Source organism: Chelonia mydas, chromosome 13, assembly GCF_015237465.2.
Source record: "Chelonia mydas isolate rCheMyd1 chromosome 13, rCheMyd1.pri.v2, whole genome shotgun sequence".
Taxonomy (NCBI): domain Eukaryota; kingdom Metazoa; phylum Chordata; order Testudines; family Cheloniidae; genus Chelonia; species Chelonia mydas.
Genome location: NC_051253.2, coordinates 8838987 through 8862741, shown reverse-complemented (window position 1 = coordinate 8862741; position 23755 = coordinate 8838987). Strand labels below are relative to the sequence as shown.

The following is a 23755-nucleotide window of genomic DNA, read 5'->3' as shown; positions in this document are numbered from 1 at the left end:
TCTATATTACAAAAAGAAAAGCAAGATAATGAAGTAACAACATTTTTGAAAATGAGACTTTCTGGTCCCTTATCTAGTATTCTGTCAGATGGTTTTTCTCAAGAAATGTTCTTCAAAGCAACTTTTGCTTTAATAAATAAATAAACAAACAAACAAACCAAGAATTAAAGGTAATGGGAGTTTTTCAGGTTTAGGCCCAATGTGAATTACTACCATCTAGATTTTCAGCCTAGCATGGAGCCTAGTGTGACCTTATCCAAGGTCTGCAGTTCATTCTTGGAGTTCAGAGTAAAGTTTGCATTAACAGCGTCATGAGTTTCTGAATTGCTTTTGACACAGAAACCAAACTGCCTTTGTAGTGCCCTAGCTGGAGGCAAGACAGAAAGACAAGAGCAGTGAGCGGCTCTGACAGTCCCAGGTTGTTCCAATGGATAAACCTGTAAGTGGTAGCCTCTAAGCCCAACAGCTATTGAAAGGGTCAGGTTGCAAACAAGGTAAAATAGAAAACTGCAACTTAAAAAAAGAAAGAGACAGAGAACCCACGGATGAGGAATGTTTTATCACCCTGTTCTTTCATGGAAAGTAAGGAACATTTTTCTTCTGCTATGTTACAGAGGCACTGAAGCCTTTATAATAATGTGCACCAGCTATGCCATCAAATAAAAAATGCTTTAAATTGCTTGCTTCACATCTCGCTGCAGTGATGAACATTGGAAGTGGTGTCACCATTTTATATGCAGACGTTGTTGAACTGTTGTCTTTAATATAGACTTCCATCTGATTTTTCTAATTTTTGTGAAATCTGATGACTTTTAAATCTCCCTCCCCCAAAATCCTCCTCCTCTCCCCACTCCCTCCATTGCTTAAACCTCATTAAAAAGATAATTCAGCACTGGGGCATAGCCACGGGTGGGCCTGGGTGGGCTGCGGCCCACTCACTTAGCATCCAGGCCCACCCAAATCTGAGACGGGTGTAGTGCTGTCACAGCGGCCTGGGGTATCACTCGGGCACCTGAAATCCAGGACGCAGCTCTGCGCCCACCCTTCAGACAGCTACACTCTGGCAGCTCTCCCCCGCCATTTTCTCAGCCGCCCCATGCCTGTGCCCAGCTCGGCAGGTGAAGCCCTGTGTCTGGAGGCACCAGGGCTAGGAAGAGAGCATGGCGTCAGGGGAGAAGCTGAACTAACACAGTCTGTCATTGCCCGTCCACCCGAAAGTCGGGGCCCACCCAAATTTCCACTCTGGGCTATGCCACTGAGTCAGCACATGAGCATTGGGCTGTATATAAACACTAATGTCGGTCACGTAAATTCTCTCTCTTGAGAGAGAGAGAGAGAGAGAGAGAGCAAGCACATTCATTAATAATGACACTGTGCTTCTATTCTACAACACCTGAGGATCTCAAAGCGTTTTACAAACATTAATGGACTACGCCTGGGAGGACGGCACTATTATCCCTGTAGATGGGAAACCTTAGGGTTAACCACAGTTTCCTGGCACACAGTCCTGTGCCTTGACCAATTCCTCCCCGGTATTTTATTATACAAAAACAGGAGGCCTCATCCCAGGCAGTGTGAATTAACTTGTCCCCACTTCTGCCTGCAACATGGGTTTCAGCTACAGTGAGCCAGTGAAAGCTGGTATGTGATGTCAGGTGTTGTTACACCAGTCAAAGAGTTAACACCTGTCACTGAAAGCCCGCAGAGTGAGGGTAGGGCTGAAATTCGGGCCTCCATTTTACACCAGCAAGGAAGAAACGGACAGGGAAGTTCCATTATTGCAACAATATCTGAACAATGAAAAGGAAACCAAATCGACCAAAACCAAATCCTCACTAGAAACTCTTTCAGTTTTCTTAGGTTGAAATAACTACATAGAACATCAGCGGATGGAAACAAAACAGGGTTCCAGCTCATTTTCACCAGAAAAACATCATACCTACATGCACTTTAACATGCCAGCTGCTCTAGCAATGTCCGTCTCCCCATTCAGTTCTCTTTATTGGCTTCCCTCACCTTCCTTGTCCTAGCCATCTAAGCCCTTGCACATACTAGTTCCTGTGTAACACTCTGCCTCTAGCTCCTTTCACTCACCTCAGTCTCCACTTTACTTCCCCCAAGTTACTCAGTTAGTTGCCTTGTGTCTTGGTTTTCTTCCATGTAGCTTCATATACCTTGAGCCCACTGGTTACAGTTCAGCGTGCCTCCACCTTTTCCTTCTTGTCATCCCTCCTCAAAAGCACCTTTCCCAAATTACATGTAAATTCCAGTATCTTTCCCACCGCAGTACAGACGTGTGAACCAAAGAATGGCAGCGTGACGCGCTTAGCGATTGTGACTTAATGCTTAGCTTCGCCTTTCAGTCACACTATTTTGATTGGATCACTTCCTCATTTTTTTCACATCATTTAGACTGCCCATGCTTCAGGCCAGGGAACTGGTTTTCATACGTATCTCTAGCATGCTTTGCATACTGTTACTACTGTATTGATCAATAATAACAGTACATCGTGCAGTCCCAAATGGAGAGTTATCACTGGATGCAACTCTAAAGGTTAGGAGTTTTGTCTTGGTTCAGCTGAGATGATTCCTGTGGCGTTTTGTAAACATACAAGGTGAGGGCCAATTTCTGTGCTAGTCAATATAGATGCTTATACCAACCCCATCACCATAGAGTATGCGTGCCTTCCAGTAGTTCGTTAAGCGATTAACATCTGATATGCACAGTTTGTTCTTTAAAGGTGGTTCTTCAAATTAACCAATCTGTTTGGTAAACACCCAAAAAGTTTAGGTTTGGTTTCACTGGAGTTTGCGGCAAACACTGAATTGGTTCTTTTTTATTTATTAATGTTAATTTACTCCTCCCTGATCACCCATGGCTGTTGTGAGTATTAATAAAGGAAACAGATCAGCGCTTGGTGGCAATTCAGTTCTAAATGATTCCCAGTAAGGATGGGACTGAAAGCACATTGCTAATGAAAAACAGCACAGGTAAAACAATAACCAATAAGTGATTTGTTGCATTACACTTTCTGTCCTTGTTAAAATCCCCCTTACCAGGAATGTTAGCTTTTCTCTAATTGCTTTTTCATATGTAGCATGCTTTCCCCACTGACCTTGCTGAGTTGGCTAAGCACAAATTTGTCATTTGTCTGGCAAAATTTTTGGCGTCCTATATCTTTTTTTTCCCTACTGCTTTAATGCTGCCCTTCTCTTGATTAAGAAGAAATAGGCATCTTAGGTTGACATTAATTCTACCATCAAAAGGGTAAATAAAAAAGCTCCTTTTTCTAGGCTGCTTTATATAAATGTCACTATACATTTTTAAATACGCTCTGGGTTCCCATGCTCCAGTCTTTTGAAATGAAAACCAAGTCAAACATCCTTATGCTGCAGTTCAATGATAATGGGTCACTTACAGAGAGTGAACTGGAGAAAACAGATATACACGGAACAGTTGTGTGTGGAAAACCCTCTGCTACTCACGTAGATTGTGAAATGCTTTTGCTTTATTGTAGGGAAAACGTTGGATTAAGAATAACGCATTTTAAGTTCTTTCACTATCAGTTCAGTAGGGGTCCAATTCTGAAATCCTTACTTAGTTTGGCCTGAATAGAGGATAAGTGAGAACTTAGTAAGAATGCCAAGGTTTGACTAGAGGAGGAAAATCATTCACCCATGAGCCACACATAGAGATGACCCTCTCTGACTGTATCTTCCCCTTTGCATGTGGGTCTGAGGACTGCATATACAGAGCGGGTAGGAAGATGAAGGTCTGGGCCACAGCTGGGGGACATGCATCATCTCTTTTCCAACTGCATGAAGACTGCACTAAAAGTTAATGCAGCCTGCGTCTGTACAACTCTTCCCCTCTCCTCCATTTTGTGAAAACCCAATCTAAAGGGGAAGTCCCAGGAGCGGTGACAAGCAGGGAAAGCTGCATGTCCAGGAACCAAAGGGCCAGCAAAGACACTAGAACTAGCTCAGAAGGGCTCCACTGAATCCCCAAGATCTGTGCAGATTTCATGGGATCTCTAAGGCTGAAATCCTTTGCTGTTTCTACATGGCAAGTCCTATTCTCCAGTGGGACTGAGGACAATTCCATGAGGGAAAGTTCTCATTTCTCTTTCAGCTTATCCCATGGTTGTCCATGAGAGAGGTCAGTTCCCCCTTCCAGGTTATCAAAACTGAAGTGATTATAAAAATATTATTTACTCTTCCATGTTTATGCTATGTGTTTCCTTTTTTTATTTTTTATTTTTCATTTGTGTTGGACAATGAAAACAGAGTAGTTGTTTGCAGTTTTATTTATAGTCATTTCATTTTCTGCTTCTCATGAAATAGCATGTGGTGGCAACATTTAGTTTTCAAACCCTGCAGAAGAATGATTGACTCCCAAAAACCGATTGTGATGAGTTTTATTTCTGTTCAAGTGTGTAATGAAAATATTTCTTCTAATCCTAGGTTTTATAAAACCAATTTATCAGAGCGAGTTGGAAGAGGTTCCCTGTAGAAAATGTCAACAAACATTAAAAATGTTTCATTTTCAGCAAAACTTTCAGTGGAAACATTTCACCTTTCTGTCAAAAACTGAAAAAATGTCAGTTTTCAGTCACCAAAAACTGCTAAAAACTGAAGAAAATATTCTGTTTTCAGCCAAAAAAGGCACTTTCTGACAAAGTGAAAATGTTAAAAAGCAGACACTTGCAAAACATTTTTGCTTAGTCAACTACCAAATTTTTCATCAAAAAAAATTTTTGAAGGTAAATTTTGCCCAACCCTGTTACTGACATTTTGAGTCCAAATAACTCTTGGTATTCCTTTAAGCTACAGATGTGTGGGGTGGAATAGCTCAAGACATATTAAATGGTATTTTTTGTCTCTTTTTTTTTTCTCTTCCAGAAAGTTCAGCAGTACACAGTCATCGTTCAGGCTACAGATATGGAAGGAAATCTTAACTATGGTCTCTCAAACACAGCAACTGCAATCATTACGGTGACAGATGTGAATGACAACCCACCAGAATTCACTGCCAGCACTGTGAGTATCAATACATCAGCACAATGATGCATGCACACACAATGTGTTAGTAACTCATGGACATTTGATATCGCTCGTCTCTGTTTGCTGGCTTGGCAGACAGAAAAAAACTTGATAAATAACTGGGTAACAAAGACTTTCAGAGGGGAAAAGAGAGAGAGAGAGAGAGATTCCTGAACTAGCAACACTGTTTGGCTACCAGTTTCACTGAGATACTGAAGAAACTAAAAGAATGTGGCAAAGATAGTGTCTACTTTCATTAGGATGCAGTGGTGTCACAGCAAGTGGTTGTAGACACATCAGAGTTATTACTTATGAGCTAAACCCTGAACTATATTTTGTAGCTTGAATTAAAGTTCAAAAGAAGAAATAAATAGTCTGAATGGTAACAGTTAGTCACCCATACGTATTTCACTGATAACTGTAACAGATGTCTTTGTTGTGCAGGCAGTAAATGCATTAAACCACAGTGCATCTGTTTTTAATTAGCTCAAAATCTTTCATATACTAGTGCAATATGTGTTTATTCTGCTCCAAGACCGTTGGTCTAACTTCTTCGACTGGGAAAAATAAAGAGATTGCAATGGACAAGGTAATGTAAGGAACAGGGGGGGTTGGAGGGGAAGGAGATAAAAAGGTAATAAAAGAATTTAATTGATCTCTTTACCAAAAATAAATGCAGGAATTAATGATATATAAGGAACTCTGAGAAGTGCAGTATTCTGAATGTGTGTAATGATGTCATGCTGAAATAATAATGATAGATAATAAATTTATTCGCTTTGAGTTATTTACATTAGTAATAAGGTCAGCTATTAAGAAAAGCAAAGTTTCAGTCATAAAGGGAACATACTTCTCAAAATGCAACCAAAGCTCAAAGTAGCATCTTTGAGCATCCTACTTGAATATCACTGTAGATATGGGAATACAGAGTCCAGAGAGATGGAACTCTGCCTTTTCTTCTGCACCACTTAAAGCCGAAAGTGTACTGCGTATCATGTCACTGAGTGCTCTTGTAGGTATATGGAGTGGGTTCATACTACTTGTGTATGATACTGAATGATAGTATTCTAAAGGTTTCAGAGTAGCAGCCGTGTTAGTCTGTATTCGCAAAAAGAAAAGGAGGACTTGTGGCACCTTAGAGACTAACCAATTTATTTGAGCATAAGCTTTCGTGAGCTACAGCTCACTTCATCAGATGCATAAAGTGGAAAATGCAGTGAGGATGTTTTATACACACAGACCATGAAAAAATGGGTGTTTATCACTTCAAAAGGTTTTCTCTCCCCCCACCCCACTCTCCTGCTGGTAACAGCTTGTCTAAAGTGATCACTCTCCTTACAATGTGTATGATAATCAAGGTGGGCCATTTCCAGCACAAATCCAGGGTTTAACAAGAACGTCTGAGGAACGGGGGGGGGGGGGGGGGGGAAGTAATTCTAAAGGGCACTATCAATATTTGTTAGCATAAAGCCAAACTCTGGCCTCAGTTACATCCATGAAACTCTGCTGAACTCACTGGGCTTCTACAGATGTAACTGAAAGTTCAGTTTGGCTCATGATTCCAGACCTGCAAGGTGCTGAGTGTCTCAAAGAAGGTGCTGAGTTCCTTCATCTTTCACTGATGTTAGGGAAGAGAGCGTACCACAGGCACCCGGTGAAACTCAGCATTTGCCATGGAAGTAACTCAGCTTTCAGTATCTGAGGTTGTTAGCTCAGAGCATACAGAGTATGGCTCACCATAGGGTATGTGTGATGATATCTGTCATAGTAATACATTTAATGGGGTATTTTCCATTTAGTATATTAAAGAATATATTTCAGCATATGACACATGCAGTTCTAGTACAACCATAGAACGCAGAGATGGATCTTGGGTTATCTAGTCCTTTCCTCTGCCAGTGTAGGATTGCTTCCTCCTGTACAATTTGTAGAGTCTTATCCAGTCTGGTTTTCAATATCCCAAGCAATGAGTCTTTCCACCATAAAAATATATGTGCCCCAGCATACTAATACTTTGGGGGAACTTTATGCTGCCATGTAAATACTTCTTCCACCTTAATTTGAGTGAAAAAGTGCTGACATCTAGTGGCCAAGTTGTTTAAGCACAGATGTGAATTTCTTAAAGATATCCCAGGAAAACTGGTACTTGTCTCCAAATAAAGTTAATAGAGGAAATTTAAAGTGACTGGTAACTCCTTGGCACTAACATTAATCATGTTATGAGTGGCCATCTGGCTCTGTTACCATTTTCTGGAGGAAACCGTGTATTTATATTGTGGGACTTGTGAGATAAAAGAGCATATGTTAAAAATCTTACCAGGACTTTATTTATCCAGAACTGAATTTGACAGAGGGGAGTTCATGGAAAATTGCATTCAGGTAAATTCTGAGTATTTCAAGTCTCAGCATGCATCAGATCCAGAAGGGATAAAAGCTACTAAGACAATTATCCATAGAATCAGGTTAAATGGATCAGAAAATTCTACTCTTCCCCTAAGCAGGAATGATTTGTACCATCATTTGTCTAATTTCAATCATTGAAGACAGAGTTTTGCAAGAGCAAAAAAGGGCCCTTTATACAGCACCAAGTGGGACTGTGCATAATTCAACCCTGAGGATATTTTACAGTGGTATTACCTGATGATTCTCTAGTAAACGTGATCTTTAATACTATATCCTCCTGGGTATAGTAAAGATCCCATTTACCTGAGGATGCCACAGGTAAAATCATCAGTCTGATAATTCTCATTAAAACTGAAGTGAATTGCTTTGCTCCCCCCACCAACTCTGAAATTCTTATGCCTCCCTGGTGCTTTAAACCAAAAAAAAGATTCCACTAAATCCACAGCTTCTTTAAGGGTAAAAAAGCGCTTACCATGCCTCTTAAAAGATATTTCTGCATTGAAATACAATCAAAAACAAAATAGGCTGAACAATTGAAATGGTGGTTTGCTCTTGGAAAGTTGCCAGATGAGAGGAAATCAAGGACGATATTCAGCGCAGAAACATACAAAAGCACACCCTATAGTGTTCCTAAATTACCTGTCATTCAAATAGGGTGGTTTTAGACTTAATAGTTTCTGGCTGTAAATGTAGCCTAGCAGGATGGTGCAACATGCTGGTGTTACAGCTCATGTGTTCAGCAGCAGGAATTAAAGTTACTACGTAAAATTTAACAACTGGAAAGGAGGAGAAAACCAACCCACAGTGGTGGTCAAAAATCAGGCAGATTGTCTGCTTGTAAGACTGATTTAACAATAAATATATATCAGATGAAGTTTTAGGCCCAAGTGACAGACTTATGCGTGTCAGCATTACACACCAAGGAACAAAAAAGCTTATATTATATTATGATAAAAAAAGGTTTTGGGTAAAGAGCACCAAAAAAAAGGTCACAGCTGCACGGTGATAAAAGCTTTGTGCTAGATGTGGAATGAAAGAGAAGTAGTAAAGTCAGGCAAGAGCTGTTTAAAACTATAAAGCGAAAATGGTATGATAAAATCCAGAAACAATTGGTTTCTAAGTTGATACCGGACCAAAGTATTGATCGTATCCCTTAATATATCACCTGGAAGAGAAAGGAGAGAGGGCCTGTAGAATGATGAGAAAAAAGAACCTTGCCTTCTCTTGTAAAGGGTTCTGAAGCCATATGGGAGAGGGATTTGCCATCTACTGTTAGGGAGCGCCTACCCTACCTGCTTCTCTTGTATCTTATCTCGCATTGTGGCAGCAGAAAGCAGCTGGCAGTGGGGGAGCATCCTGTTGGATGTTTCTGAGTTTGGAACAGCCAGATTTACACTGAAACAATATGACACCTCGTGAAACTTTTGAGATCTTCTTAGATAGTTACCCAGTAATTTCTGGGGTCAGTTCTAAGTGTTTAGTGCACTGAAGCTGTGCAGTGCCGTAAACTGCTGAAAACTCTTCTGACCAACCGATGGGTATTTGCAACCCATTCTTTTTTCGAAAATGTTTTTCATGTGAATTCTAGTGCTTGCGAAAGGTTAACAGAATTTGCCCGAGGGATTAAAGTTTTCTGTCTGCAAAAGATGTAAGGGAACAGCACTGGCTGTGGTAACTTTCTCCATGTTGCCTGAACAATGTGCATCGCCCAGTCCTCGATAGTTCTCCGCTAGGGATCAGAGCATTTTTTTAATCTTCTTGCTCAGTCAGTCTTTGCCCCTTCTGCTTGGAGTGCCAACAAAGGTAGCAATTAAACCCAATTCTAGTAGAGGTTTTTCTTATATGGATAGCTGTCTATTGGGAGCCATTGGTCAGATCCTCAGCTGGAATAAATTGTCTTAGCTTCACTGAAATCAACTAGACTGAAAAGGTCCAGTAGGGAGTTTTACCAGGACAATTGACACAAAGACAGTTGCAGTGAACTGAGATATTGCAATCAATATACAGTATAAGCTCAGTTATCCAAACTTCCTGTTATCGATAACAAGGTCATATTCCCTGAGATATTTTAATTATATGGAAAAATCCCTATATTATCCCAGACCTTTATTATCTGCACTTATCCAGTATCCTTCATGATCAGAAAAGTTACAGTTGTAGAGCATTTCCACAGAACCTTAACTATGCCTCTGGCCAGACTCTCATCTCAGATACGGGAGGCGCATCGAATCATGTCACACAAATTAGCATTGATTCTGGGAATGATACATTGATGAGTGCTGTGTTTCTGAACTGGGATTTGGGAGCACAATGTTGGCTAGTCCCAGGCGATCCTTATGTATGTAAGTCACTGAAATGGTTGGATTTTCGAAGACAACATTATTTGCCCGCTGAAAAACTGGATTTAATTACAATGCAATCTATAACTACATACGGGACAGGATGCCTTTCTACAGTTTTACCCATGACACAGTTAATAGCCATCCAAGGGTTTCCACTTTAAGTAAGTAAATGCTTAATCAGAGAGGAGGAGAAATAAAGGGAGTTCCATGCCCACACTTGACTCACATGAAGTCTATTTTTATCATATTCAATCAGGAACAATCAGGCACAAAGTGGAGATGCAGATGAATTTGCATGATCAGACTTCTGTGACTTAAATGTTAATTAAAAGTTATTTTAAATTTGCCTACTGTGCAGAACTTGTTTTTATAGTAGCCCATGGAAGGGAAATATTATTTAGCAAGGCTGAAGTGCTTGTGATTAGCAGAGCTGTGGATTCTTGGGAAAACTTGCCTTGCAATCAAGATGTTCTTTAGGAGGAAAAAAATAGAGAAAGACAGAAACTGGGCTACTCAAGTTCTCTAAGCTCCTGAGTCTTAGGAGGTATTATTTAAAGCTACTTTAAAATTTTCCCTTTGGCACTGCTTTAAGAATCTGCTATTCCAGTGCTGAAGTCAAAGCAGAAAGGAGCATATTTGAAGGGGATGCCTCTGGAACCATTTTCCTTTCAGTGCTCTCTCTAATCACAGTCCTGATTACAATTTGGGGGGGCTGTACACCAGATTGGCCTGGCTCCTGCACAAGTGTGCAGAAAAGAAAAGGGAATGGACACAAAGAACTTCTCCCACTTTGCATGCCCAGCTTAGACACCATTCACAGTGGGAATCTTTATACTCAGGGAACACAGGACTGTTATAAGGGCTTGTCTACACAAGCAAGTTATTCTGGAATAAGGTAGGAAGTGAATTCAAAGCAGAAAGAGCTATTCTGGAATAACACCAACAAGCCCTCAGGTAAGTACGATGAACACTGCTATGCTCTACAAAAGGGGCAGGACAGAGAGCAGGACATGATCCAGTCCCACTCTGCTTTGAGCAGAAGAGTTGGCTAGCGGTAGAAGGGAATGCATACACATTCATTACCAGTGCACTGAAATATCTCATTGGAAAAAAGTAGTCTCTGGCAGTTCTGCCAAATTGACTGGATGATTTTTCACATGGATATTTAATTAATAGCTTCAGATTGGAATCATATCAGGCTGCTAAGTAACATTATGTTAGTAACCTGTTTTTCATACTTGGCTGAAGCAATCAGATCAATCAAATGTCAAGTATGACTGATGGCAAAAAGAGGCATCTGAATCGAAAAGGCAGCTATGTGGTCTGTTAGGGCAGAGAACGGTGAATCAGCAGACCCACCTTTTGTTTTTGGCTTTGCCACTGACTCACAGTGTGACCTTGGTCAAGTCAGTTATTGTGTGTGCCTGAGTTCCGCATTTGTAAAATAGGGATAATGACACTTACCTAACTCTGAAGTGATGGTTCAGGACACTGACCAGTGCGTCTCATCCTAAAGAGTAGTCTGCCCCAGACTGGGATGGTAGAAAACAGTTGTGTCCGTACTTGGAAAAGATTTAGGGCCTAGATATTCAGAACAACTTGCCTAATTTGCCAATGCATATACAATGACTGCATGTGCAATGGTGGTGCAGCCCCTTTATGTGACCATTTGCATATGCATTCACCATGATTGCATGTCAACTGTTCAGAAAATGTGGGACTAAATTTGGGGATCGATTTAAAATAATAATAAATAATAATAATTTATATCACCAAAGTGGCACCAGCACAACTTGGAAACAGTTATCACAAGAGACAAAAATGAAGATAGAGGTGAACAGCACAGATCAAAGCTGACAAGGAAAAAGACCTCCTGTCATCATGAAGAAATCTACATTATTGCACTGATTGATAGATAAAAGCTAACAAGTGAGTTCTATAAGGTTCTGCAAATGAGATTTATTATTAAAAATCAGTTGTGTTTTCATGGAAAATCCCAGCTGATTGTAGTCTTCTACTCATTTTTCACTCAAAATGAAGTTGGAACAAAGTACACTGTAAAGTATATGCAGTCACGGAGCTGTCATCTTATAACCTAAGTAAATCACTGTATTCAAGTGAACCCGTATGCCCAGGTGGTTAGGCTACTACCGGACATATTCTTAATCTCCTGTGCATTTCAATTAAATATACAAACAGTGAAGTCTAGAAACTGCAAATCAGGTTAGTTCTTCTGAATAATAATTCAGTGCTTTTAAATTGAACTGGTCTTTTTGCCCTTAATTATATTCCAGGTGCTCCTGAAAACCTTTGTCATAAATAATTAAGTAGAGCAAGGCTGTTGGTCCAGAAGTAACAGCAGCAAAAGGAGAGAGTGGACTTGCTGGTCAAACATGCGCTTTCTCTCTCCTCTTATATGACGTACAGCCTTGCCTGTGCAACTTTGGACTAATGCCGATCGGATATCTTTATTGTTGATTAAAAAGAAGTTTTAAGAAGTTATTTAAATCCAGGTCTGCACAATAGCTTTCATATTGGCCCACTGGCTTTTTTTGGGACACTTAGAGATGGACCCAAACCAAAACCTCAGGTCTGAGTCTGACCAGCAAAGCTTTGGAAATCTGAAGCGTATACTGATCTGACCTGCACAGATGTTCCCACCTTTTTATAGAATGAACAAAACTCCATAAATCAATACAAACTTTGGAACTTGGGTCCACTTCCTCTGACACCCTTAGGAAAGCATTTAGTTTGTCCGAGCAATGTCTCACCCACCTCAGACTGTGGATGCTGAGCATAGGGTTCATGGGTAGGAACCCGGAGTAATGGGGGGGCCTGGGTTCCCCTACTGGCCATTGGAAAAATGGCACAGACTTGGAAATGGACCTGAAGAAGTGTTTTTTTACCCACGAAAGCTTATGCCCAAATAAATCTGTTAGTCTTTAAGGTGCCACCGGACTCCTTGTTGTTTTTGTGGATACAGAGTAACACGGCTACCCCCTGATACCAGACTGCAGATAGACAGTTTGTGCAGGGGGACTTTGAAATCCCGGAAAGGGAGGAATATAGTGACCTGGCCAGAGGGCTGAGTCACAAAGAGGAATCAGCCCAAGTTCAGAGAGAGAGACCATGGGGATGAGCAACTGAAGGAGGGGATGTCAGACTGGGGCACAGCTAATCCCCAGATGTAGCCACAAGGTGGTGCCACAGCTGCGAGTGCCTCCAAACTAATTAAAGGGATATAAGTTTAATGATCCCATTATACACACATCTACAAACATCTGGTCTCCCTGATATATTTTCCTTACAAATAAAATCCTTTAATTTAAATCTAAATTTAGTGCCTTTTGGCTTGGTTATTTGTTTTTAGTATTTTTACTGCCTAATTATTCCTAGATTAGATATCCAAGGTATTAAAAACTGGCTGCCATTTTGCTCCAACAGCACTGATTCCTCACCACTCTACTGAGCTTGGGTTACTAAGAGACAGTTCGAGGCTCTATTTAGCCTGATTCTGCCCTGTATCTAATTAGAATCAGATAGACTGTTCCCTGTAAATGGGTCAGTCACACAGCAAAACCATCAAATGTAATCTTGAGATTGCGTGTGGGGTGGGGGGGCAAGATAATTTTATTTCTTTTCATTTATACCTGCTCTGTGGTTAAAAGAAGAATTAAAATGAGGTCATTAAACTTTCCTTGGAGACAAACCCCAGACCTCAGTGGTAATATGATTAATCAAATGTAAAAGTGAAGCTACCCTCAATGAATATAACTCATTTTTATAAAATATCTAATTACTGTAACGTAATCTGCTGCAGAAAAGAAAAGGGGAAAGAAATTAATTGCAATAACAATTCAGGAAGATAAAGTTTTTCTGAATTAGGTCTACGCAAGAAGCTAAATTGAGTTGATTAAGTAATTTTGGTTTCAGGAACACCCTTGATGGAAGTTAATAATAATGAATTTTTCAGACCTTAGAGTTGTAAATTGCCAAAAACCAGTGCATTTAAAATATGGAAATGACAAATTCATTACAGATTTCAATTCCCTGTTGCACCCCTCCCCTTTCCCCCCCACCACAAAAAAAAGGCAGTAAAAAATGCTTGATTGATCTCTCTTAAATTGGACCCATGTATTTCTTGGTTTAAAATCAAGAATAATGCAACCATCTCTTTCTACACTAGAAAGCACAGTTTTGGCCAATTAGAGTTACAATGCCAGACAGGAGGTAGAGCCCATGGCACTATTCATTCCCTGCTTCACAACACATAAGTGGTTGAAATCCAAAAATTACAACATAACCCCAGTGAATGGATACATCCTAAATACATGCTCAGCCTTAGTTTACAACACTAAGACCTCTTCTGTCCTCTCAGTGCCTGTATGTAATTCCCATTAATGGGAATGAACTGCTTGCACATACCCTTAGTAACACCCAGTAATCTGTCGGGGATGTTGGATATTCTAGCATGATGTTTTTTGTTGGCTCATGCAGCATATTTAATATTATCAACCTGCTCACTAAAGCTGTATATTGAAGTGAGCGTACACATTCTATATCACCACATCCGCTCTCTCATTATCTTGTCATAGCCCATTTGTCATGAGCCATTTCATTTGCAACATCTGGCTGTGTTACATCTCCTACTGTGATAGCTCATTTAATAGTGTCTCATCACAATTTTCCTTCTCCATTTAATATATATATGGGGTCTGGAGTAAGACACCATAAAACCATACCCTTGTAATATGCATTATGTAAAAATGTGGATGAAATGTCCAGAGTGTAAAAAAGATGCCAGTGCCAAAGTGCAATGAGATGTAACATTACCATTTGTTGCCGATAAAATGTCCACAATTAAATTAAATGATCTCCACTCTACCTACATTGAGTGGTAAGTCCTGAGGCAAAACACCAGTGCTCTCCATCCCACTGATGTGTATCTACTAGACACCACTACCACAACCCGTGGTGTCTTCTTAGTTCTTTCTATCAAAAAATAGCTTTTGAGAAAGTTTCATTGAAGATAGTAAGCCAATATTTCCTGCTGGGTCTCAGAACTCCAAATCATGGGGATTTTCAAAAATAGGTATTTAGACCCCTGTTCAGCAAAGCATTTATTCACATGCTTAACTTTAGGTATGTGCTTAAATCACATTAACTTCATTGGAATTTAAGCATGTTTTAAAGTACTTTGCTGAGTGGGATGGAGTTATATGCTTAAAGTTAAGCATGTGCTTTAATGTTTTGGGTGTAAATTGGCATGGCTCCTCTAAAGCATTAGAAAGAAGTCAGTTTACACCAGCTGAGGATTTGGGCCTGAATCTGGACATGCAAAATACGTAGCTACATTCTGCTGTACATTCAATTATCCATTTTGCATATGCACACTTATATTTTGTGTATGTGTAACTTAGACACCTGTTTTTAGAACCTTGACCCAAAGTGTTGGTGTGGCCTGGAAATTTGGGTGACAAATTAGGATTCTTAAAAATCTTAATTTCTTGAATGCCATATTATATTATTCTTCAGTAAATTTTGGACAACATTTTCAGCTGGTCTCTGATTTTGTGCATTCAGTGTTGTGTGTGCAAATGATGACTGCACAACTGGACACATTTTGAGAACACAAATAGTTGGGCCCTTAAATGCTCAAGTTGCTTATGCAAAACCTTTGTTTGCACACCAAAGAGATGCACAGGTTTTGTGCATATGTTCAACTGCACGTGTTCAGTTAGGCTCACCAAATCAAAAGACAGTTGTGAAACTTGCTCAATATATGCTACAACATTGATAGTTCATTAGACCATCAATGCAAGGGTGAGTAAGCTATTGACCTAAATACAAATGCCTCTGAATGTTAGCAGGCTTTGTCAGAGTTAGAGAATGATTTTCAAATGGGGTCAACAACGCAGCACTTAATTCAATACTCCTTGTACTTCCAACTGTCATCGTTTTTTAAATCTTGCTTTGCAGTTTAGAGCAGAGCAGCTGAGATTTCAGATGTTTTCTTTCTAAACTGTCTCATTTGATCAGTTTCAGGAGGACAGTATCAGCCTAATTTTCCTATTCAAAAATGCCATGCAGCCCTCACCTGGACCATTTTTTTAATCTACCTTCAGCATCAATCCATAATTAGGAATTTTGAAAAAGACTGTATCTCTTGTGGTTTTATGATGCATTGTTTTATATCCTTTATATTCCACCATGCCTGGCTCCTTTGCTTTGTAAACCAGGGCACCACACTAAAATGTGCTGTAGCATTACAGGCCTAGATTTGACACAACTGACAGAACAAATTCAGGGCAAATACCCATTTGTAATGGATTATTTTAGTAATTCTGATTTGAGTTTGAGAAATTTGGATGCATATAGTAAATCCATAGTCTTAAAGGGCTAAAAATGAATCTTCTCTTTCTGAAATATTCTAACTTCTTTGGCTGGGCTTTTAAAAAAAAAATTTCTTCAACATCCTGTTGACTTAGTATTAAAATCTAACTGGCCTAAAAACAGTTGCTTCCAAGGGTTGCCATTATAAGAGGCTATATAGTCAGAATTCTGTTAAGCACATTTCAGTTATAAACTCTTCAGTGACATACTTAAATAAAATAACTTAGCAGAGGATTTAGTAGTGCTGTGACTTTTCTCTTATCAAATATTTCTAACTGTCCAGGATGCCTTACCATTTCCCAGTTGCAGTGGAAAGGGTCAGAACAGGTTAGGGTTAGGATTAGAAATGGAAAGGACTTTCAAAAGGTTTCACATGACTTTTTTAAGTATGCTAAAACTTTTCAAACTGTTCGGCTTTACGCAATAGTAATCTAACTGCAAAAGAAAAAGTACCATTCTCCTGGTACCAAGCATCAGATACACGTACGCATACATGCACCCCTGACACCGCAAACACAGCCTTCCTCTCTTCTCTTTCTTCCCCGTCTCTTCCAGTGTATCTGTGTGTCTCTCTCTCTCTTTCTCAGAAAAGACCCAGTCCTCCTCCTCCTTTTCTTTCTAGTCCTCTCTGTCTCTCTCATTCTCATTCCAAGGTCCATTCATTATTTGCCATTTATTTTATCTATTTAGTTATTCTTCACTATTCCACATTACTCTAAGTAGCCAGGCCTTCATGTTTACTATTGTTTTACCCACTCCATCATATTTGCCACTCCATCAAAACATTGACTTCATTTCCTTACGTTCATTTTATGTTTGCATTTTGCAGCTGGGCCTACATTTTTTTTCTTCTGCATGTTTTGTACTAAATTTTTTGTAGCAACAAGCAAATAGTGATAATTATCTTGGCACTGATTCAGGAAAAGGATGTGTTTAAGTCCCTTTAACATCAATGGGACCTAAGGACGTGCTTTACTTTTAGCTTGTGTTTAAGTGCCTTTCTTGAACAGTGATACTTTACTGAATTGGGGGCTCTATCTATAAACAGCAGATTTTATGGATTTTCCAGTCTAGTATTGCTGTACAGTTCCAATCATAAAAAAAAAATCCTGTATGTGAATTCTGAAACTAATCTGGAAACAGCAGAGTTTTCCATTGCAGTGCGGAATATGGTTGAGAAGAAATCACCGTGCAGACTGATTGAGCCTTGCTACAGAGGAAACTTTGTTATAAATCTCAATACTAGGATTATGGTGTAGATGAAAAATTCAGTTCTGGTACTCTTAAATGTCTTCCTTTCCCAAATAGCTGTCTTCAGATCCCAAAGGTACATGATTAGTTTTTATATGCCTTAAAATCTGAAAAAAAATAAATTAAAAACTCATTATGAGAAGTGGGCAGTTAATAAGAAAATCCTAAACTAGATTTATCAGCTTAAGGCCCTTCTTTATGAACCTTTATTAAATTTGCATGAATTAAAACAGCTTGTTCTATACAAATTTCACCAAGAAGTACTGAGTCAGATCTATGGGGTGCATTTCAGTGGCTTATGGTTTGCACTGTATCACTGAATCTTTGTCTGTCACAGTGGGTTTATATTCTAAATGGGGAGGAAGGTTTTGTAAAATCTGAGTGAATGGAGCATATTGATTTGCCACTTTAAGGTATAGGGAAGAAGAATAAGGTTTTGGGCCTGTTAATTATGCATTCCAACAAATTAGTAGGTTTCATCAGGTTTAAAATTGATTTAATGTAGTTAAAGGAGGATTTTCATGTTAGACTTGTGTAAAAAGAAAGTGTGCCTACAAATGACCAAAGCCCCAGTTCAGGAAAGTATTTTACCATGTGCTTACCTTTAAGGACAAGAATAGTCCTATCGACTTCAGTGGGACGACTTATATGCCTAAAGTTAAGTGTCTTCCTGAATTTGGGGGCCAGGGTCTGATCTCAGTTACACCAAAGCAAAAGTTATTCAACTGAGTAACTAGAATGGGAATCTGGCCCCAAAACATTCCTCTTCGATAATTTCTTTCACCATGGTCCTAAGCACATGGGAAGCCAAGTCTCCGGAAGGTAAGTGCTTTATATAAATAATAATGGCAGAATATGGATCTAATGCTGTATTTTGAAGAACTTTGCTTATACCATCCTGTTGCAAGGTGAAAGTCACATTAGCACTGCTCCTGAGTCCAGGAGGGTAAGATCATGGCACCACTACAGATGGAACTTTACAACCAGCTGTTACAGGGCTGGGTTATAACCCAGGCTGTTCTTAATTCTGTTGATTTTTTTTCTAGGGATGTAAAACCATTTTGGTTTCTCTTCTTTGAAATCAATGCGTTGTGAAACTCTGAGAAGGAAATTGCTGACTGAAGTGTTGCTGAGCCAGCTGATCCTTAGCATTGGTTTACAATGTTTAATGCAATTCATTTCCAGGCTTCATATCTTGTCTTTTGCTTCTCAACAGCTTGATGGCTATCAGAGAGCTATAAGGCAATGCATTGTGGTGACAGAGAGACTAACCTGGACTGACCTGAATGTGTTTGTAAAATATGTGCTTTAATTCATGATGTTCTCAGGAGGCAGCTCTGGTCTAGGCAGCTGAGCGCAGGACCTGAGTTCCAGTGCTGACATGACCCCTATGTTCCTGTGTGACCTTGGGCAAGTCACAGCCTCTCTGTGCTTCAGTTCAATGCAGGCTGTAGTGTTTGCTACATTGCAAAGAAGTGTTATATCAGTGCAAAGAGTTATTGCTATTTTACTTTACTAGCAGAATTAAGCTTTGTAGGTTTCTGTAGCCAGTTCCAGTATTTTTAGCATCTATGCCCTTATTTAACAGATAGCATTATTAATGAAACCTGACAAATATTCATCAGAAATGCACCCGTTTCTTTTTCATGCCATTTGTTCCTCAGGCAAGAAACAAAGGTGGGTTAGACAAGAAGCAAATGGTTCTTGAGCTTCTCATCTAAACTTGAAAATAGAAGTCTCTGCTATCAGATCAGAATTTTAACGTACACTGTTTCCATTTGATCTTGAGATAAGATCTTTTATTGTTGAGTACAACCGTTGTTAAAGGTCATTGCTGCAAAGGCTACGTCATTTAGACTGAATGAGATCCCATTTTGGATAAATTCACAATTTTTCTTCCTAACAAGGTGATTGTATCAGGATTTGAATGTACAAGAGTGCCAGGTTACAGATTAAAGGCTTTTGTGTTCAAGAAGCCATACTCTGCCAGACTTCATGAGTTTCAGTGAGACATGAAAGTCCCCAAAGTCAAATGGGTTGATTAAAGTAGTACTTTATAGCCTTTTAAATACCGATAACACACAACTTTCCTCCATGGGGTTAATGTAGAATTTTCTTTCCTTGGCAAGACTGTGCGCCCTTCCAAGGACATAATTTTAATCTCTTTTTAAACCTTTCATACGAACATTGTTAAAAGCTCCTTTGTGTTGTAAAGCATTTTTATGAAATGTATAAATTTATATGTGGGCTTCATTTCATATGATATATTTATCCAGAAATGGTTATCTTGCAGCAAAGCAGTGTCTCAGTGTCATCATTTTCGAAGCATCTTTTCATACTGTAAAAAGAATGTAACATCTTAAGGATGAAAAAAATAACTTTTGTTATGAGAAATGCAAAGCCTCTTTTAAAAAAAAGACTTCCACCATTCTGTCCTCTTGTCTGTGAATCCTTGAGGAGTACTCTGGGAGTCATTGATGCAAGATTAAAACTAGACACAACTTGGCCCTCTTGAATGTAAGAGTCTGAGATTACATAGGTTCCATTTCTAGTGCTCAGAGCAAGGAGGATAGGATGTGCCATTCCTAAACGCACATTTCCTTCTTTCCAAGTTCTTAGTTTGAACTTATGTTTCCTTATCCAAGAACAAACCATGTTGTTTCAGTTAAATCTAGTTGTTACTTGAGATTAAGGAAAACGACACTGGTAAAGAACAACAGTGAAGTCAACAGCTCTCAGCAAGTCTGAGATCAAAATGGTTGCTGTCTCTGCCCACAGTAAGGGGTGGGACTTAGAAACAGAAAGGTGCTGTACTCAGACAACAAAGTCATCCCCACAGTCCAAGCTGCAAACACAAGGCAGCGTCAAACAGGGAATGCACCTGAACAATTGGAAGACATGCTTAGCCCATTGGTGCTAGGCATATCGACATTCTAGGATCCTGCCAGCAAGCCCACTGTCTGAGTGAAAGAGAAACAGAAAAGATACCCTAAACATCTGTAAGTAAACAAATAAACCAACCTCTGACCAGTTTGCTTCTGTCCTAGCCTTTTTTTTCTCTTTAAATTCTGTTATTCACTGTTCTCTTTATTAGCCTTAAATCAAGACACATTTGTAAATAAACAAGATGGCAGCATGCAAACATAATGTCTTTAATAGACCCTAGAACCTCACTCACAGGTTTCAGAGCTTTTCAGTCCGACAGGCATTTTAATAGCACCAAATGGTTAAGATACAGCTAGCACGTCCAGATCAGCCTTTCATAGTTGGTGAGCTACCAAATCCATGTTCCTGAACATCATTAAAACCAGGCTGACTCCTGCAGATCATTAAAAAGCATGTGGAGAGTAAATGTATCCAACCCAAGCAATTCATTTCATAATGGGATATGTGACAGCTGGGCCTAGTGACAATGGAGCAAAACTGCAAGTTGGCAAGAATGGTATTGGACTTTTGCAGATTATGTATTGGAAGGCATTTGCCACATGGCATATAACTAGTCTGATGTGTCATATGTACCCATGAAATGAATACTGAATTGATCCAAGTGAATACGCACAGAAGTGTAGTGCAATGTTGTTTGCGTGAGATACTGTAAGAATGAACACAAAAAGGAAAGGGAGTTTGCTTATTGGTCACTTGATGATAGGATAGGCATTAGGTATTCAGTGCGATACTCTTCAGGAGAAGGGCTGTGGAGATAGGTAGCTAGAACACGATCAGTGTTAGAAAGAGAACATCTGCCACTAAGAAGGCCTTTAAGAAAATCTGATTAACATTTGAAAATTGCAATATCCGCCAGATTTACACACACAAAAAATACGATTTACATTACTTACCAGACTTGATCATCTTGTTCAAAATTTGGAGATTTAGGGCCAGATTCTGATTATGGCTACACCAGTGTAAATTTAGAGTAAATTTTGAAGCCATTTTGAGAGTTGCTCCAGATTTACATGGGCACAGAAATTGAGATCCAAATCTGCATAGAGACCAGATTAGATAGGATAACTTGTGAACCTAGTGCAGTCATCTATACAGCAAATGATGTTGAAAATTAAAGGTCAGAGAACTGATGGCAAGGCTTAAGAAAACAGCAATTAGGCTGCTAGGAAGAGAAGCAAAATTACTGGTAGTAGAAATAGAAAGAAAAAAATAGAGGATTATTGATCTAAATATCCCACTGTCAGATAAAGAATACAATTTGGAGTTGTTTTACTTCTCTGGGCTTTTCTGAGATGTAGAAGACTTATTTAATCCTGAAAGTAAAAATGTAGGCGTATAAACATGGTATAGGAGCAGTCAATTAGCATGGCATTTGCTTGTTTCCGTGCTGAAACTGGGCAAAGAACTGTCAATTAATGATTTATAGGATAATCTAACTCTTTTTCCTTTATACAAATTGTCAACAAACTGCCGTTTCTATCAATTTATTTAATATTCAAAATTCTTTGCTAAATAGTTTTGTGCAAACAAAGTTCCACTTCTGGACTGATCATAAACTGTTCCCTGCGAGCGTTCCTATGAGTATTAGGTACGTGTGATTCAATATTCAGGCTGTGTGGTTGGTCACCTAAATCATAGGGCATTGTTTCTGTGTGGATAGCCTAACCCTTCTAAACTGCTTCTACCCACAACTAATTCTGTGTTGTAATTATGGTTAAAGATCAGAAATTCACTTTTTTACAAATATCCGTATGAACAAGTCTTTGCTATAGCAAATCTTCATGAAGGGCAAAGAGAAAGAGGGGCTAACATGGAAGAAATGAAATTCCCTGTAGCAGTCACCAAAATGAACCTGAATAATTTCTCTTCCTATTCCTCCATCTCACATCAGCACACACTAGGAGTGGCTGCAAGGAGCTGCTTGGTTTTACTCCACTATGGTTGGCTTTACAGTTCAGACTAGATTTAGGAGATGCTACAAAGTCATAAAGTCATCCTGTGAACTTTTCATTTCCCGGCTTCTTCCCCTTTCCTCCTTTGAGTGATGCTTGTACATACGTGCTGTCAAGTAGTGAGCAAGACAAAAATAAACTCTAGGGTTAAATGACTTCAGTATAATTTGATGCAGCCTGGAAATCAAAATGAATTATTACCTTTCCAACACCATAAGACTTCAGACAGGCCAACTCTAGAGGCCAGTGAGAGGATCTTTCACAATCATACCAGTATGAAAAAAAAAATGGAACCTACGTAACTTCAGATGAATAGGGCAGGTTTAAGAAATAATGGTAAATTGGCAGAGCACGTATTTATCTCATAAAGTATGTTCAGACTGAATAACAATCAATTCCAAAATAACTAGCGAGAGAGAGATTAAAAAAAGGACTAAGAAAATGAAAAGCTTCATAATGCAGCAACAGAAAATGAAGCAAAATAAATTACAGATGAATAGAAGTAAATGTTACAATATTAGTGTAAGGGGACTGTTGCCCCCTTACTAACATTCAGTGGGGGTGTTTTAGTTGCTAGCTCCCAGTACAAAAAGGTGGAAGGGTCGATGGGGAATCAGGAACCCTGAGACTGCCAGTCCCCAGGAACAATGGGGAGAGGCCAATGCTCCAGGTCAGCCTGAATGACAGGGCGGGCAGGCTAATCAGGGAGTCAGGAGGCCGGGGAGGTCCCGTCCTCTGTGTGAGCTGGATTTGCCTGGGTCAGACAGAGTGGGGCTGAGCTAAGGAGAAAGCAGGGGCCCAAGCTGAGCTGGGGAGCAGAGCTGTGCCAGATCCAGAGGGGCCAGAAAAGCAGCCCAGAGAGAGCAGACCCTGTCCTGGGAACAGAGCTGCAGCCCCAAAGCCAGAGGCACAGCCCAGGGAGAGCAGACTTGCCCTGGGAGCAGAGCTGCAGCAACCAGAGCCAGAGGGGCCAGAGAAGCAGCCCAGGAAGCAGGTCAGTGCTGGGGGCAGAGTCACAGAAGCAGCCTGCAGAGCAGACCTGTCCTGGGAGCAGAGCTGCAGCAACCAGAGCCAGAGGGGCCAAGAAGCAGCCCAGGGAGCTGGAGGCAGAGCAGCAGCAGCAGCGCTGAGACCGAGTGGTGGAGCTGGGGCTGGAGCAGCCCGGAGCTGGGTGCGGTGAGCAGCTGGGGAGAGCGAGGGGGACCCTGGGCAGTGGGCCCGGCACAGGGAGACGCCTCAGCCAAGAGGCTCTGCAGGCCAGGCTTGGATCGTAACCCCGACAGGACGGGGGCGACACTGGGAAGAAGGGTCCTACCACTTAGAGCCTGAGAGTGTGTGGCCACCACCAGAGCGAGTGTCCAACCCACAGCATCCCTGCAGCACAACCAGGGCCTGAGCGGAAGGCCTGGGACTTACAAGGAACAG

At 40.1% G+C, this 23755-nt stretch overlaps 1 protein-coding gene across 2 annotated transcripts in view; it reads left to right on the top strand.

Moving 5' to 3' along the window:
• Positions 1-23755, top strand: part of CDH4 (cadherin 4) — a 665459-nt gene that overhangs the window by 587248 nt on the left and 54456 nt on the right. For both annotated transcript variants that reach the window (XM_043527024.1, XM_037915875.2), the window contains exon 8: positions 4903-5040. In XM_043527024.1, the coding sequence (XP_043382959.1) occupies positions 4903-5040 (138 nt within the window). The remainder of the gene's footprint in view (positions 1-4902; positions 5041-23755) is intronic.